The sequence below is a fragment of the Thalassophryne amazonica genome, chromosome 12, assembly GCF_902500255.1.
Source record: "Thalassophryne amazonica chromosome 12, fThaAma1.1, whole genome shotgun sequence".
NCBI classification, from domain to species: Eukaryota; Metazoa; Chordata; class Actinopteri; order Batrachoidiformes; family Batrachoididae; genus Thalassophryne; species Thalassophryne amazonica.
The window spans coordinates 63,756,110-63,771,951 of NC_047114.1; the positions used below are offsets into that span (position 1 = coordinate 63,756,110).

A 15,842-nucleotide genomic window follows, 5' to 3' on the forward strand; every position below is an offset into this window, starting at 1 on the left:
AAGAACACACAAAAAATTAATGAATAAAAAAATAAAAAAGCAGTAAAACGCAGTATTAGAAGTCACAGTTTAGCTCGGTATTATATACACAAACTAAAAAGCTGCTTTTTTCACACGTTTTGAACCCTGCGGCTTAAACAACTGAAATGTCCATTAATGCATTGACTGGCAGCGTAAAAGACACGTTAGTAAATATAAATTCTTACCTGTTAGTTTCAGTGGGATTCATCTGAAGAAATACAGTGGCCTTTTTTTTTGTGTGTGTGTGTGTATCCAGAACGGTGTGTAAACGGTGAAGAGAAGTCCTTGCAGCTGCGCCGTGAGATCTCCTCTCTTCTGAGTCTTTGCAATTAAATTATCCCATGCCACAAAAAAATAAAATGTTAAAATTACTCCGTTTTTTGTGTCGAGCGGACAGTAACAGTGTAACGTCCGACGTGAACCTGAACTACACTACCCACAATGCTCCCTGCGTCGACCGGCCAATCATGTCTTGCGCTTAATGATGGTGTCATCAGCAAGCGACAGGCAGCCAGTCTGCCACAAATACGAAGTCTGTTAGAAAAGTATCCAACCTTATTATTTTTTTCAAAAACCATATGGATTTGAATCACGTGTGCTTGATTGCGTCAGACAAGCTTGAACCCTCGTGCGCATGCGTGAGTTTTTCCACGCCTGTCGGTTGCATCATTCGCCTGTGAGCAGGCTTTGAGTGAGGAGTGGTCCAGCCCCTCAGCGGATTTTCATTGTCAGGAAATGGCGGAATGATTTGGGCTTTTTTTCCATCAGATTTTTTCAGAAACTGTTAGAGACCTGCAGCTGGAAACCATTAGAAAAATTTATCTGGCTTTTGGTGAAAATGTTACGGGCTTGGTAGAGAATGAGTGTTACTGTCGCTTTAAGGACGGCCCCCAGCGGCTGTGGGGTGCGCCGCGCTCCAAAGCCGCCATCGACAGGCGGAACGACCATTTCATTTCTAAACGGATGGCTGTCTGGATCCGTGACCATCGTGTGCCATTTCTCTGGTTATCACAAGAGCTGGACATTAACCATTTTCCGGCAGATTTCACTTTTAACAAGAGATTTAACAAGAGAGCGGAGGCTTCGCGCTTTGGATTCGCAACTGGAGCGAGACAAAACCACCTCTGTTTTGGTCTCACAGGACGGCTTTGAGATGCTATTCAGACAGCTGTTGGTGGTTTTTCCATCGAGTGATTATCCGAGAAATTGTGGATGTGCCTGGACGTTCCAGAACATGTCCCGTGAGGCTTCATCACGGCGTTGCTGTGCGCCCGCTCCTCTTTCCATGACCAAAACTCCTGTAACAGTGGAATGTGCCGTTCATTTCCAAACTGGACGCTGTGTTTTATCCGGGACGTCATCTGACTAGCACAGGAATTGTGAAAAGACGTGGACATCAGCACTTTTTCGGCACATTGAGACAGACATGTGGAGGAATTCCACGCGTCGCGGCGGTGCCGCATGGCGCAAATGGCGGCTTCGGAGCGCGGCGCGCCCCACAGCCACTGGGGGCCATCCTTAAAGCGACAGTAACACTCCTTATTCTCTACCAAGCCCGTAACATTTTCACCGAAAGCCAAATAAATTTTTCTAATGGTTTCCAGCTGCCAGTCTCTAACAGTTTCTGAAAAAATTCTGATGGAAAAAAAGCCCAAATCATTCTGCCATTTCCTGACAATGAAAATTCGCCGAGGGGGTGGACTACTCCTCACTCAAAGCCTGCTCACAGGCGAATGACGCAACCGACAGGCGTGGAAAAACTCGCGCATGCGCACGAGGGTTCAAGCTTGTCTGATGCAATCACACGTGTTTCAAATCCATATGGTTTTTGAAAAAAAATAATAAGGTCAGATACTTTTCTAATAGACCTCGTACACAACAGACGGACTAAAATGTTTAGACGTTTTTGACCATTAAACTTTGCTCCCTTTACCAGCAAAAAAAAAAAAAACAATTATCGGAACTATATTTGTCGGAAGATAATTGGTCTGATGATGGTTTTAAAACTTATCTGAAAAGCTAATCCGCTAGCAAAAACATTAGCTTTGATAATTATCTGTTATTGGATTAGCTGAACTGTACCCACCACTGCTCCCATCCGCCCTTCCCGATCAGCATGCAACATCTTCCTCAAAGCCAACAGACACCTACTATCCGGAAGGGCCAACCACCAAAACAACACGAAGACAGACGAGAACGAAAGACAGGTGGCGACAGGTACAACCGTGAAGAAAAGTGAGACACCAAGGAGGCGGGATCCCAACAATACAACATACCAGGACAAACAACCACACATGAACAAGCAGTGATAGCAACAGTCTGTTGTCTAGTTAGTGAGCATCCATACCCTAATCTAGGACACCAGAGTCTTGATCCCCCTTTAGCGCACCCAAAACCTAATTGTGGTGATGGCCACGAACACCTAGCCATCCACACCGACCCAGATCACAACTAAATATCCGATCACTACTGTGCTGGTGTGTTGGGCCAAGACATAGTACAGAACCTTACCATATGACGTGGACCACTCCGGCATGTCAGAAGACGTACGCCGGGCACACACAACGGAAATGGGTCTAGGATGCAGGGCCCCAGGAGCAATGAAGGAAAAAAAAAGGTCAGTGAAAGGACACCCACCAGAGCCACCGGGGCAGCCTGACGAACCACCAGGGGAACGTCCCAGGTGGCGCCAGAACGCACCCCCACAACGCTCACCGCTTCCACGGAGGCACTGGAAGTAACCCTACACACCAGGGGAAGTATACAGAGTGCCGGCGTCTGCCCACAAGGGGAGGCGCCCCAGAACCACACCACCTGGGCCACGGCCCCCAAAGGGAGGGGCGAGCGGTGGCGGGGACGAGGGGCCAAGGAGCCAGCACGACCGAACTCAAAACCTGGGCAGGGACAACAGAGCCCAGCAAAGGTGGGATCTGGCCCTCAGACAAGGGGCAGGACCAAAACCCCCCAGCCCTGAAGCACAGGAGGCTCCCCCATCACCCGAGACTCCACCAACACAGCCAGCAGGACCGTGCCAACACCTCACCTGACGTCGTGGAGATCCTGGCCCCCAGCAGCCCCCCACCCCACCCCCCACTGTCATACTGTCTCGCACACGCAACCCCCCCCCCCCCCCCCCCCCCCCAAATGGGCCGCGGCACACTGGGCCCCATAAGCCCCAGAGCAGGGCCCCGAGACCACGGCAGAACTGGACAGACGGACCGCGCCCCAGACATCCCGGGCCGAGCTACAGGTTGTCTCATGCTTGTTGTGTGGTGAAGAACGCATTTGCAATCTTGTCTTAAAGTAATTATTTATAATATATGTAATGGATTGGCAAAACAATTGCATTTTCATTCCTTCTTATGAGTTAGATAATGTCTGTAAAGTTATGTTTATGATAGATGTTACATCTTGTCATAATCTAATTTTAGGTTCAGATGTCATGCGTAATGACACGCATTGACATGCTGTGTTTTCAAATAGGTTGTGCAATGTTCACATCTAGTTCACTCAAGTGGCACAAAATTTATGTGCCAGAAATTTTGTACATTTCATAATTTTCTTTGCGCACTGTCACACAGCCGCGCACAGTTCATACAGTTTAAGGCAAGCTTACTTGCCACACAAGATTGCGTGTCAGTGCCGGGATCAAATTCATGCGAGTGTCAAGGTGCTGTTATTTTTATTAAGATTAATGGAAATGTTTGCCCTCAAGGGACGCCAGTGTATTTACCGTCTACTTGTAGTGTTGTAAAATGGAAGCTTTCTAATTCAGTGTCTTCCTCCACTTATTATGAATCCACAGGTGATGCACCAGAAGAATTGCAGTCACAGCTCAACTTTTTATTGTTTGAGGAATTTTTCTTTAACTCCTCTCTTGGTGGCAGTTTTTCCTTTCTCGCCCTCTGTGCTTTGTTTCTGTTATGCTTATTGTCTGAGAGCAGTTAAAAACAGATGCAGTGGTGTATACATATTAACGGCAGCCAAACTGATATGCATCATTTAATCTTGGTTCTTGATCAGTCTAGAATAAATAAAGCTATATGCAGTCATTTATGTAGCTGTCATTTCAGAACCGTGAGACAAGAATTATCCAGCTACATGAAGGTAGCAGAGAAAGGAGCAGGGGTGCAATTTTCCATCAGTTTGGATGGGAATCAACACCTTAAATTCTGAGGCCACGTTAATGCCGACCAAGTCTCTGTGACAGAATTACTGTCTGGAGTGAAGAAGCTTATAGTATCTTGGGGTCTTGAGGTGGTGGAGCGTCAGTTCTGAGATCAGTAGTTCTAAGGCAGGCCTTGCTTTGGACTGTCATGGAGTCGGTCAACAAAGTTTTTACTTTACCAGTGTTTATTTTCTAAATCTCACCTGTGATCATAAACTTTATAGAGTCATGAAAAGAAAATGATCTTAAATGCAAACCAGCCTTTACTACTTAGAACAGAGCAAGTTGTTCTGGCATTTGAAAAGGGCTCCTCTGCGTTAGAAGGTTGCTGTTCAGGTTGACATATCTGCTTATACTGTATTAGCTGCATAACGTCTTTTGGAAGTTTTCAGTTATGTTGGGAGAAGAATCCCAGTGTAGACCCAAAACACTGAGTGAGATTATGTATCCCATCGGTTGTGGACATGCCCTGGGAAGAACTGCAAGATGTTGGTGCAGGACGGGGCTCTTTCATACTGGAGATGCATGTTGTACCTTGTAGTATCAGGGTGCTGGATGCCATGTCAAAGCTATTCACATGGGACCAAGGTCTGTCATGCCTTTACTGTTTTGTTGTTTTTTTTTTTGTTTGTTTGTTTTTTCTGTTTTGTTTTTAGGGAGGGGCGTATTTTGCTTGTATCAAGAGAACCCTAATTACTGTAGCAGTTGAAGACACTCCCGTGCAGCTGATAAATGTGTTAAGTGGCAGATTTCTGAATGAGTAGAGAATGAAAGAATTCTAGTCTCTCGTTTTATTTTCCCTCAGAATCATCCAGAATTTGGTTCATTTATCTGTTGCTGGGCAACAGCAGGCAATATTAAATGCAGCAGTCCCTGTCGGGTATCTAGATGTGTGCTCCACATAAAACCTGGTGGAGCTGCAGACTGTGAATGGAGGCGAGTAATGTAATCTCAACATAGTCCAGCTGAAGTGGTTTAGCTATGTGGTCATGAATGGGTTTTTCCAGGGTTCACTCTTACATGTGCTGAGCACTGTGACATGAAATTTTATTAGTCTGAAATTTTTGCATCTTGTGTGACCACACGGTTTGGTCTGATGTTTTCTTTAGCAGGAAATACATGTAAGCTCCTTAAATGTTCACGTCACTCATGAAACTCCAAAAGGGAAAAACATTTAAGATGAGGAAGCTTGATCAAGCTTGAATAATAACTGGATTTTTGACTTTTTTTTAAAAAACAAAACCACAAACCCCCCCCCCCCCCCCCCCCCCCCCCCCCCCCCCACCCAAAAAAAAAAAAAAGTTGGGATGGTCTGGAAAATGTAAATTTAAAATCATTTTTTCTTTCCCATTTACTTTGACATGCCGCATCAGCCTCCTCCGCCCCGGTCTCCTCTTCCGACAGTGGCGCCTCAGACAGGAAGACAGCAGAATCATCAGTAGGCCAGAATATCAGTACCTAAGCCAGTAGTTCATCAACAAAGAAGCACAGAGGGTTATTAAAGTGGTCGCCGGCAGCCGCCCTGTGTTTCAATTAACAGACCCAGATTTAGATAAAGTGGGGCTGAGATTGATTTCATTAACAATTTGAATTTTTTTTTTTTTTTTTTTAAATGGCGCCAAATCAAGCATTGCTGCCTCAAGTCACTTCTTGCAGGTATGGTCTAACCTTGCCACACACCCCTGAGCAACACACAAGCAACAGTGGTAAGGAAAAACACCCTCTGGTGTTTTTCTAGGAAGAAACTTCAAGCAGACCAGACTCAGAGGGGTGACCCACTGCTTGGGCCACTTTAAATTGCAAGGTTTTTGCAAACTTTGTGATGTAGAATGACTGGTATGTAAAGTCTGCCAATATTCTGTTTACAAGAGTCCTCACTGCCGCAGAACTTAGCTTCATCACAGGAATCTCCTGTAATACGGAGTATGAAATAAAACGTATACAGCTGAAATACAGCCCGACTGCTGTCTTGAAGCATGGTAACTGCACCCCATGGTGGACTGGAACAGAGATGGATTTTTTTGTTTTTGTTTTTTTTTGTTGTTGTTTTTTACAAAGACTGTGAAATTTCACCTACAGTTTGCAAGACAGCACTTGTGCTAGTCAAGCCTGGATTAGATGCATCTTTTTTGTGTGAAAGTCTTGACTCTTACATTTAAAAACACTGTGCAACCAACACTTGAACTCAAACAACTAAACCTTTGTTTGTTTGTTTGGGTTTTCACCCAGTGGTTAGAATAAATAAATTGTTCTCTACCATAATATACAGGAAAATAAGTATTTGAACACCCTGCCATTTTGCAGGTTCTCCCACTTAGAATCATGGAGGGGTCTGAAATTTTCATCTTAGGTACATGTCCACTGTGAGAGACATAATCTTAAAAAAAAAAAAAAAATCCGGAAATCACAATGTATGAGTTTTTAATAATTTATTTGTATGTTACTGCTGCAAATAAGTATTTGAACACCTACCAACCAGCAAGAATTCTGGCTCACACAGACCTGTTAATTTTTCTTTAAGAAGCCCTCTTATTCTGCACTCTTTATCTGTATTAATTGCACCTGTTTGAACTTGTTACCTGTATAAAAGACACCTGTTCACACGCTCAATCAATCACACTCCAACCTGTCCACCATAGCCAATACCAAAGAGCCATCTCAGGACACCAGGGACAAAACTGTAGACCTGCACAAGGCTGGGATGGACTACAGGACAACAGGCAAGCAGCTTGGTAGAAGACAACAACTGTTATGATTATTTATTAGAAAGTGGAAGAAACACAAGATGACTGTCAATCTCCCTCGGTCTGGGATTCCATGCAAGATCTCACTTTGTGGGGTAAGGATGATTCTGAGAAAGCTCAGAACTACAGAGGAGGACCTGGTCAATGACCTGAAGAGAGCTGGGACCACAGTCACAAAGATTACATTAGTAACACATGATGCTGTCATGGTTTAAAATCCTGCAGGGCAGCAAGGTCCCCCTGCTCAAGCCAGCACATGTCCCAGATCTTTTTGACGTTCACCAGTGACCATCTGGATGATCCAGAAGAGGCATGGGAGAAGGTCATGTGGTCAGATGAGACCAAAATACAGCTTTTTGGAATCAGCTCCATTTACCATGTTTAGAGGATGAGAACAACCCCAAGAAAACCATCCCAACCATGAAGCATGGGGGTGGAAACATCATACTCTGGGGGTGCTCTTCTACAAAGGGGGCAGGATGACTGCACCGTATTGAAGGAGGATGGATGGGGTCATGTATTGTGAGATTTTGGCAAACAACCTCCTTCCCTCAGTAAGAGAATTGAAGATGGGTCATGGCTGGGTCTTCCAGCATGACAATGACCCCAAACACATAGCCAGGGCAACTAAGGAGGGGCTCCGTAAGAAGCATTTCAGGTCCTGGAGGGCCTGGCCAGTCTCCAGACCTGAACTCAATAGAAAATCTTTGGAGGGAGCTGAAACTCCAAACCTGAAAGATTTGGAGAAGATCTGTATGGAGGAGTGGACCAAAATCCCTGCTGCAGTGTGTGAAAACCAGGTGAAAAATTACAGGAAATGTTTGACCTCTGTAATTGCAGACAAATGCTACTGTACCAATATTAACATTGATTTTCACAGGTGTTCAAATACTTATTTGCAGTCAGTAACATACAATAAATTCTTTAAGAAAATCATACATTGTGATTTCCGGATGTTTTTTTTTTTTTTTTAGATTATGTCCTCTTACAGTGGACATGCACCTAAGATGAAAATTTCAGACCCCTCCATGGTTCTCCAGTTCTCCTAAGTGGAAGAAATTGCAAATCACAGGGTGTTATTTTCCTTACTGTATGTCATCTTGTCAGGGTTCTTGAGTAGAACAAGATGCATCTTGTACTTCAATTAAGTTCTGTAAATGTACATTGTGATAACTATTGGTAAGACCCTTTTGCTTCTCCCTTGTTTTCACTCTGGGTCACCACACAGCAGATCCAAGGTGGAGCTGCATGTTGATTTGGCACAAGTTTTACACCGGATGCCCTTCCTGATGCAACTCCACATTACATGGAGAAGGGGCAAGAGCTTGAACCAGGAACCTTCAGCTCTGGAAACAAGTGCACTTGCCGGCTTGGCCTCCACCCCTGCCATAACGTGATTAATTATTACTACCTGCAATTTTGTAGCCAGATTTTTTTGTTTGTTTTTGTTCCACAAGATTCCCCAGGGTTTCAACTTGCACTTGTTTGGACAGCTGATGGATTATAATTGAACCCATTATGTGTCTTTAGGGCAAGTGACTGATCAAGATCATGGGATGAAAGACCATAGTCCAGTCAAGCCAGTTTGTTTGAACGGTACAGACGGAGGGTCTCTGAACAGCAAGGCCAAGGCCGAACGGCGATCTTCTTCCTCATCCAACCCCTCACGCAAAGGAGTTTCTACAGCCAGCAAGATCCGCAAGCTCTCCACTTGCAAACAGCAATGACCTTCTTCTCCCTACTTGGTAAGTCCTCTGTTCCCAAAAACTGTAACTGCTTTTATATTGAATTGTCATCGTGCTTGCATTGGGACCAGGGTACAAGGCCAGTCCTGGGAGCATTTGAGGTCAGGCCTCAATCTAATTAGTCTGTCTAATGACAGTTAATTCAAACCAGTGGATTTGCTCAGTCTTTCTGTAGTTTTATGGCACTGTTAAAGAAATGATGGAAGAAAACATCAGTTGGTGGTATTCCAGGAAAGAAAGATTAGTTAATACCTGAAACTGTGCTAGAGGGAATAAATCCCACTCTGCACAGCTAACGTCACCCACCACTTACACATATTCTCTTTCTATCTTCTGCATTCATTCATTTTGCAGACCCTTATTCCAGTTAAGGGGGTGGGGGGGAGACTATCCCACCAGTCATTAGATGAGATACAGGGTACACCTTGGACTGGCCATCAGTCTGACGCAGGGCAGATGAAAATTCACCTATGGTCCATTTCAGACTGTAAAGTTCTCGTAACCTGCTTGTGAGATTGCACCCGGAGGGAACGCACGCACACACGGGGCAAATATGCCAACTCCATACAGAAAGGGCCAGGTTGGAAACGAACCTGGGACCTTCTCCCTGTTAGGCAACCGTGCTAACCACTAAGCCACTGTAATGCTCATCTTCTGCATTTCTTCATGCAAATCGTTACACAGACAGTGGCAAGCATTAAAAATTTATCTTGCTGACATGACATCACGGGAGAATAAATGTCATGAGGGCAGGAAGCTGTCAACTGATTCTGTCATTAAATGGCTGCTCGGTCTGTTAATAGTGCTGATGTGTGGAGAGAGAAAGGTCTGCAGTTTGCTTCCAACTTCAAGGTACAGTAGTGTTCAGAATAATAGTAGTGCTATGTGACTAAAAAGATTAATCCAGGTTTTGAGTATATTATTGTTACATGGGAAACAAGGTACCAGTAGATTCAGTAGATTCTCACAAATCCAACAAGACCAAGCATTCATGTATGCACACTGTTAAGGCTATGAAATTGGGCTATTAGTAAAAAAATAAAAGTAGAAAAGGGGGTGTTCACAATAATAGTAGCATCTGCTGTTGACGCTACAAACTCAAAACTATTATGTTCAAACTGCTTTTTTAGCAATCCTGTGAATCACTAAACTAGTATTTAGTTGTATAACCACAGTTTTTCATGATTTCTGCACATCTGCGAGGCATTAATTTTGTTGGTTTGGAACCAAGATTTTGCTGGTTTACTAGTGTGTTTGGGGTCATTGTCTTGTTGAAACATCCATTTCAAGGGCATGTCCTCTTCAACATAAGGCAACATGACCTCTTCAAGTATTTTGACATATCCAAACTGATCCATGATACGTGGTATGCGATATATAGGCCCAACACCATAGTAGGAGAAACATGCCCATCTCATGACGCTTGCACCACCATGCTTCACTGTCTTCACTGTGAACTGTGGCTTGAATTCAGAGTTTGGGGGTCATCTCACAAACTGTCTGCGGCTGTTGGACCAAAAAGAACAATTTTTACTCTCATCAGTCCACAAAATATCCTCCATTTCTCTTTAGGCCAGTTGATGTGTTCTTTTGGCAAATTGTAACCTCTTATGCACACGTCTTTTATTTAACAGAGGGACTGTTGCGAGGGATTCTTGCAAATAAATTAGCTTCACACAGGCGTCTTCTAACTGTCACAGCACTGACAGGTAACTCCAGACTGTCTTTGATCATCCTGGAGCTGATCAATGGGTGAGCCTTTGCCATTCTGGTTATTCTCTATCCATTTTGATGGTTGTTTTCCATTTTTCTTCCACGCATGTTTTTTTTTTTTGTTTGTTTTTTGTTTTTTTTGTCCATTTTAAAGCATTGGAGATCATTGTAGATGAACAGCCTACAACCCCTGGCAAAAATGATGGAATCACCAGCCTCGGAGGATGTTCATTCAGTTGTTTAATTTTGTAGAAAAAGCAGATCACAGACATGACACAAAACTAAAGTCATTTCAAATGGCAACTTTCTGGCTTTAAGAAACACTATAAGAAATCAAGGAAAAAAATAGTGGCAGTCAGTAACAGTTACTTTTTAGACCAAGCAGAGGGGAAAAAAAAAATATGGACTCACTCAATTCTGAGGAATAAATTATGGAATCACCCTGTACATTTTCATCCCCAAACTAACACCTGCATCAAATCAGATCTACTTGTTAGTTTGCATCTAAAAGGAGTTGATCACACCTTGGAGAGCTGTTGCACCAAGTGGACTGACATGAATCATGGCTCCAACACGAGAGATGTCAATTGAAACAAAGAGGATTATCAAACTCTTAAAAGAGGGTAAATCATCACGCAGTGTTGCAAAAGATGTTGGTTGTTCACAGTCAGCTGTGTCTAAACTCTGGACCTATACAACAACATGGGAAGGTTGTTAAAGGCAAACATACTGGTAGAGCAAGGAAGACATCAAAGCGTCAAGACAGAAAACTTAAAGCAATATGTCTCAAAAATCGAAAATGCACAACGGAACGAATGGGAGGAAACTGGAGTTAACGTCTGTGACCGAACTGTAAGAAACTGCCTAAAGGAAATGGGATTTATATATAGAAAAGCTAAACGAAAGCCATCATTAACACTTAAACAGAAAAAAACAAGGTTACAATGGGCTAAGGAAAAGCACCCGTGGACTGTGGATGACTGGATGAAAGTCATATTCAGTGATGAATCTCAAATCTGCATTGGGCAAGGTGATGATGCTGGAACTTTTGTTTGGTGCCGTTCCAATGAGATTTATAAAGATGACTGCCTGAAGAGAACATGTAAATTTCCACAGTCATTGATGATATAGGGCTGCATGTCAGGTAAAGGCACTGGGGAGATGGCTGTCATTACTCATCAATAAATGCACAAGTTTACGTTGATATTTTGGACACTTTCTTATACCATCAATTGAAAGGATGTTTGGGGATGATATCATTTTTCAAGATGATAATGCATCTTGCCATAGAGTAAAAACTGTGAAAACATTCCTTGCAAAAAGACACATAGGGTCAATGTCATGGCCTGCAAATAGTCCGGATCTTAATCCAATTGAAAATCTTTGGAAGTTGAAGAAAATGGTCCATGACAAGGCTCCAACCTGCAAAGCTGATCTGGCAACAGCAATCAGAGAAAGTTGGAGCCAGATTGATGAAGAGTACTGTTGTCACTCATTAAGTCCATGCCTCAGAGACTGCAAGCTGTTATAAAAGCCAGAGGTGGTGCAACAAAATACTAGTGATGTGTTGGAGCGTTCTTTTGTTTTTCATGATTCCATCATTTTTTCCTCAGAATTGAGTGATTCCATATTTTTTTCCCTCTGCTTGGTCTAAAAAAGTAACTGTTACTGACTGCCACAATTTTTTTTCTTGATTTCTTAGTGTTTCTTAAAGCCAGAAAGTTGCCATTTGAAATGACTTTAGTTTTGTGTCATGTCTGTGATCTGCTTTTCTTTCTACAAAATTAAACAACTGAATGAACATCCTCCGAGGCCAGTGATTCCATAATTTTTGCCAGGGGTTGTATAATTTTTGCACTTGCTTATAGGTTTTCTCCTCTCCAATCAACTTTTTAATCAAACTACGCTGTTCTTCTGAACAATGTCTTGAATGTCCCATTTTCCTCAGGCTTTCAAAGAGAAAAACATGTTCAACAGGTGCTGGCTTCATCATTAAATAGGGGACACCTGATTCACACCTGTTTGTTCCACAAAATTGACAAACTCACTGACTGAATGCCACACTACTATATTGTGAACCCCCCTTTTCTACTTTTTTTTTTCTAATAGCTCAATTTCATAGCTTTAACAGTGTGACTATCATGAATGCTTGGTCTTGTTGGATTTGTGAGAATCTACTGAATCTACTGGTACCTTGTTTTCCATGTAACAGTAAAAATATACTTAAAACTTGGATAATATTTTTAGTCACATAGCACTATTATTCGGAACACTACTGTACATTTTTTTTTTCGTTGCAGCAGGTGACAGAAAAGACAGACGAGGCAAGTCAAATGCAGGTAAAATGAGAGGATGTTGGAGCTGTCATACTACAGGTCGAGGAGAATGGGAGGAGAGGGAGAGAAAGACTTGAAATTCAGCGAAGTGGTGCTCTGACTCACCACTGCTCCCAAAGCAAACGCACAGACAGTCCTCTAAAGTTGCACAGTAAGATCCAGACCGGTTCCCTTGAGGGCAGCACAGTTTGGGGTCCAGCTTTCCGCCTGTCAGGGTGGTTGGCTGCATTAATCTTTCAGTTGTTTTTGTAAGAAGCGGGACCTGTTTGTGTGGCAAAGTGTAAACCACTGATTATGGAGTTGGCCTCCTGTCTCTGTACTTACCTCCCACAGTTTGCTCTTTCATACCAGCCACTCGTGGCACGATGTGTCATGGATGCAGTGCAGAGGAGATGCTGTGTATTCATTTGCTGAGGCGATGACTCACCCTGCATGAGATGAAGTGGGATGTCTCCTCATTCAATAGACGAGTTCTCGCATTTAAATATCACCCGTTAGTTTCAGTTATTCAAGCTAATATTGGCATACAGGGGTTTTTTTTGTTTGTTTGTTTGTTTTTTGGTTTGTTTTTTCCCAAACTTTGTGTGATGATAAACTCTGCTCTGTATTAGAAAGTCATCAGTGTTCTTTCTTCTTTACTGTTTTTCCTGTTCCTGACAGGTTGACGTTCTGTTTCAGGACTCTTCAAAGAGAAGCCCACTGATGTTAACGCGTTCGCACATCCTTCGACCACTGGCCTCCAAAGTCTGTTACAGACGCGTGATGCAGAGGAGGAGCAGCATGAAATCTTTTTTTGCTCTGATGGCAGCACTGGCTTTGAAGATGTTTATTTTTTGCTTCCCATATTTTGGCTCCTTCTCCTTTCTTCCAGTCCTGCTCTGGCCATCCTCCCTTCTCCATTCTGTCACCCTACGGGGGGGGGGGGGGGGGGGGGGGGGGGGAGGTTGATGGCCTCTGTCTTTACAGAACCTTTATTGCAGTTTTTGAGACACATTGTGATGTGTTTAGAAAAATTAAAACAAAGCAATGAATAATTCTGTAATAATGAGAATAATTATGGTAGTACACTTCTACACCTGCATGCTGTACAGAGGTGGATGAAAGGAAAAGTGCCTGGATTGTGGACAGACTGATAGACTAAATCCTTGTGATCTACAGCAGACCTGTTATGGGTTGTTTTGATTTCCATTTTATTCCCCACCCCACCCCGGTGAATATTTTTTAATTATTATTTATATAAAATGTCCCAAACAGACTCTTCTCTCTTGTGATTCTTTCATTTGAATTTATTTCATTTGAATTTACAACCATAGTTGTACAGTACTCTGTGGGTTCTTAGCTGTCCTGTTTTAAAAATGCATTATTTTTCCACCGTCACCAGTCAGTTCAGCGTCCAGAATGTTGAGAGCAGCTATGACTCAGTTTTATACTGAGCGCGATCACAATCGTCCACTCACCAGCGTTCCAGTGATGGTCTTTGTTATGCTGATCACGTCAGCCGTACACAGCTTGGCCTGTCATCAGCTCCTCAGCAGAAATAGATCAAAGTGCAGGTGAGTCACAGCTCCGCAGGAGGAAGAGCGGAGTGCTACCTACGTCAGCAAGGTTGTGACAACTTCTCCGTCTGCTGCACCATGATTGAGATGACTCAAATGTTTCAGCAGTATGAGTAGTATGTGAGAACACGCTTGTGTTGTCATGGTGATGATTGTGGTATTTTAATAAAGGGTATTTCATTGATCATTTGCACAAAAGCATAAAGTAATGCGAAAGAACGCCGTCACTGTCGAATAATTTTATTTAGAATGATGTTCATTCCAAATTGAACATTTGCCTTTCGCTGGAACCGTGAGGTCTGTCCTCCAAGATAGTTGAATATTCTGCTCTAGTCATTTTTTTATATGAAGCACAAAATTGAGTATGAATATGCACAAGGATGTGAGATCAGCGACATGTATGCAGGCTTCAAACCCAAGTATGAAAAGAGAAATCTACTGTGACGGGTGACAGTACTTATCACGTAACATGCAGTAAGGTTTGTGTAATATACAGAAGTACTGAATATCCCTAGTGGAAGCTGCGCAATCCTGATAGGTGTGTGTGTGTGTATATATATATATATATATATATGATCTGCATGTTGAATTGGCACAGGTTTGACGCTGGATGCCCTTCCTGACATAACTCCACATTACATGGAGAAATGTGGCAGGGGTGTGATTTGAACCTGGAACCTTCTGCACTGAAACCAAGCGCATTAACCACTTGGCCACCACCCCTGCTGGGCTGACTAAAAAGCTGAACATTTCCTGTCACTTGGGCTCCTGGAAGCACCTGGATCCTGTTACCTTCACTGATTAACAGGTGGCTCACAAAATGTTAGAAAAATAGTTGAAGCATGAATATAAAATGTCAACAAAGCATTTTAAACATTTGGTTATTGTTTTTAAAATATACTTTAGCTCTGCTTTTACTGGAGTGGAAAGGCTTGATGTTTTTTTTTTACTTAAATATGCAATATTTCAGTATGCCTTATACAACACCACAACTCATCTCTTGGTACCTCCTCCCAAATTTTCGTCTAGATTATGAATGCATTTTTTCTGAGTTTTGACACTGCAACACATTAAATTTGGCCTACTCAAAGTCAAACATACTCAGAAGTCCCCTGTTTCATAAAATTAGGAACAACATGGCACTTCCTGGCTTGGTAATGGGGAACACCAACATTGGGGTGAGCAATGTTTCTGGTGGAAATAACCAATACTAGACCAAATAAATATATCAGACTGTTCAATCTATTGGTAGAGTGCAAGTGAGCTGGTCTGCAAAATTGCTTTAAGTACCTCTGTCAATGCTTATGCAAATTCGGCTTGGAAATAAGAAATTCTGCTAGAAAATGGACCCACCAAATCTGTTATCCATGTTGGCATCTTTTAATGTAAGCTGTAGTTACTTATGTTGTCGTATTGGGACATGTCTTGTTTAGGAAGGCACATTTAATGTTGGCCTTTTTGCATGTAATTTATGAGTCCTTTATTGCTAATTGTAGGGTCTTGAGAGCCAATAAGACAACATATTTTTCTGAAAGTGGCCTAAACACTTGCTAGCTCAT

At 42.7% G+C, this 15,842-nt stretch overlaps 1 protein-coding gene across 1 annotated transcript in view; it reads left to right on the plus strand.

Annotated features, from left to right (window-relative positions):
* stk11 (serine/threonine kinase 11) overlaps nucleotides 1-13,982 on the plus strand; it is a 60,457-nt gene extending 46,475 nt beyond the window's left edge. The window contains 2 exon segments of the mRNA XM_034183141.1: nucleotides 8,464-8,678; nucleotides 13,388-13,982. Coding sequence (XP_034039032.1) covers nucleotides 8,464-8,660 — 197 coding nt within the window. The 3' untranslated portion in view covers nucleotides 8,661-8,678; nucleotides 13,388-13,982.
* The last annotated feature ends 1,860 nt before the right edge of the window (nucleotides 13,983-15,842 follow it).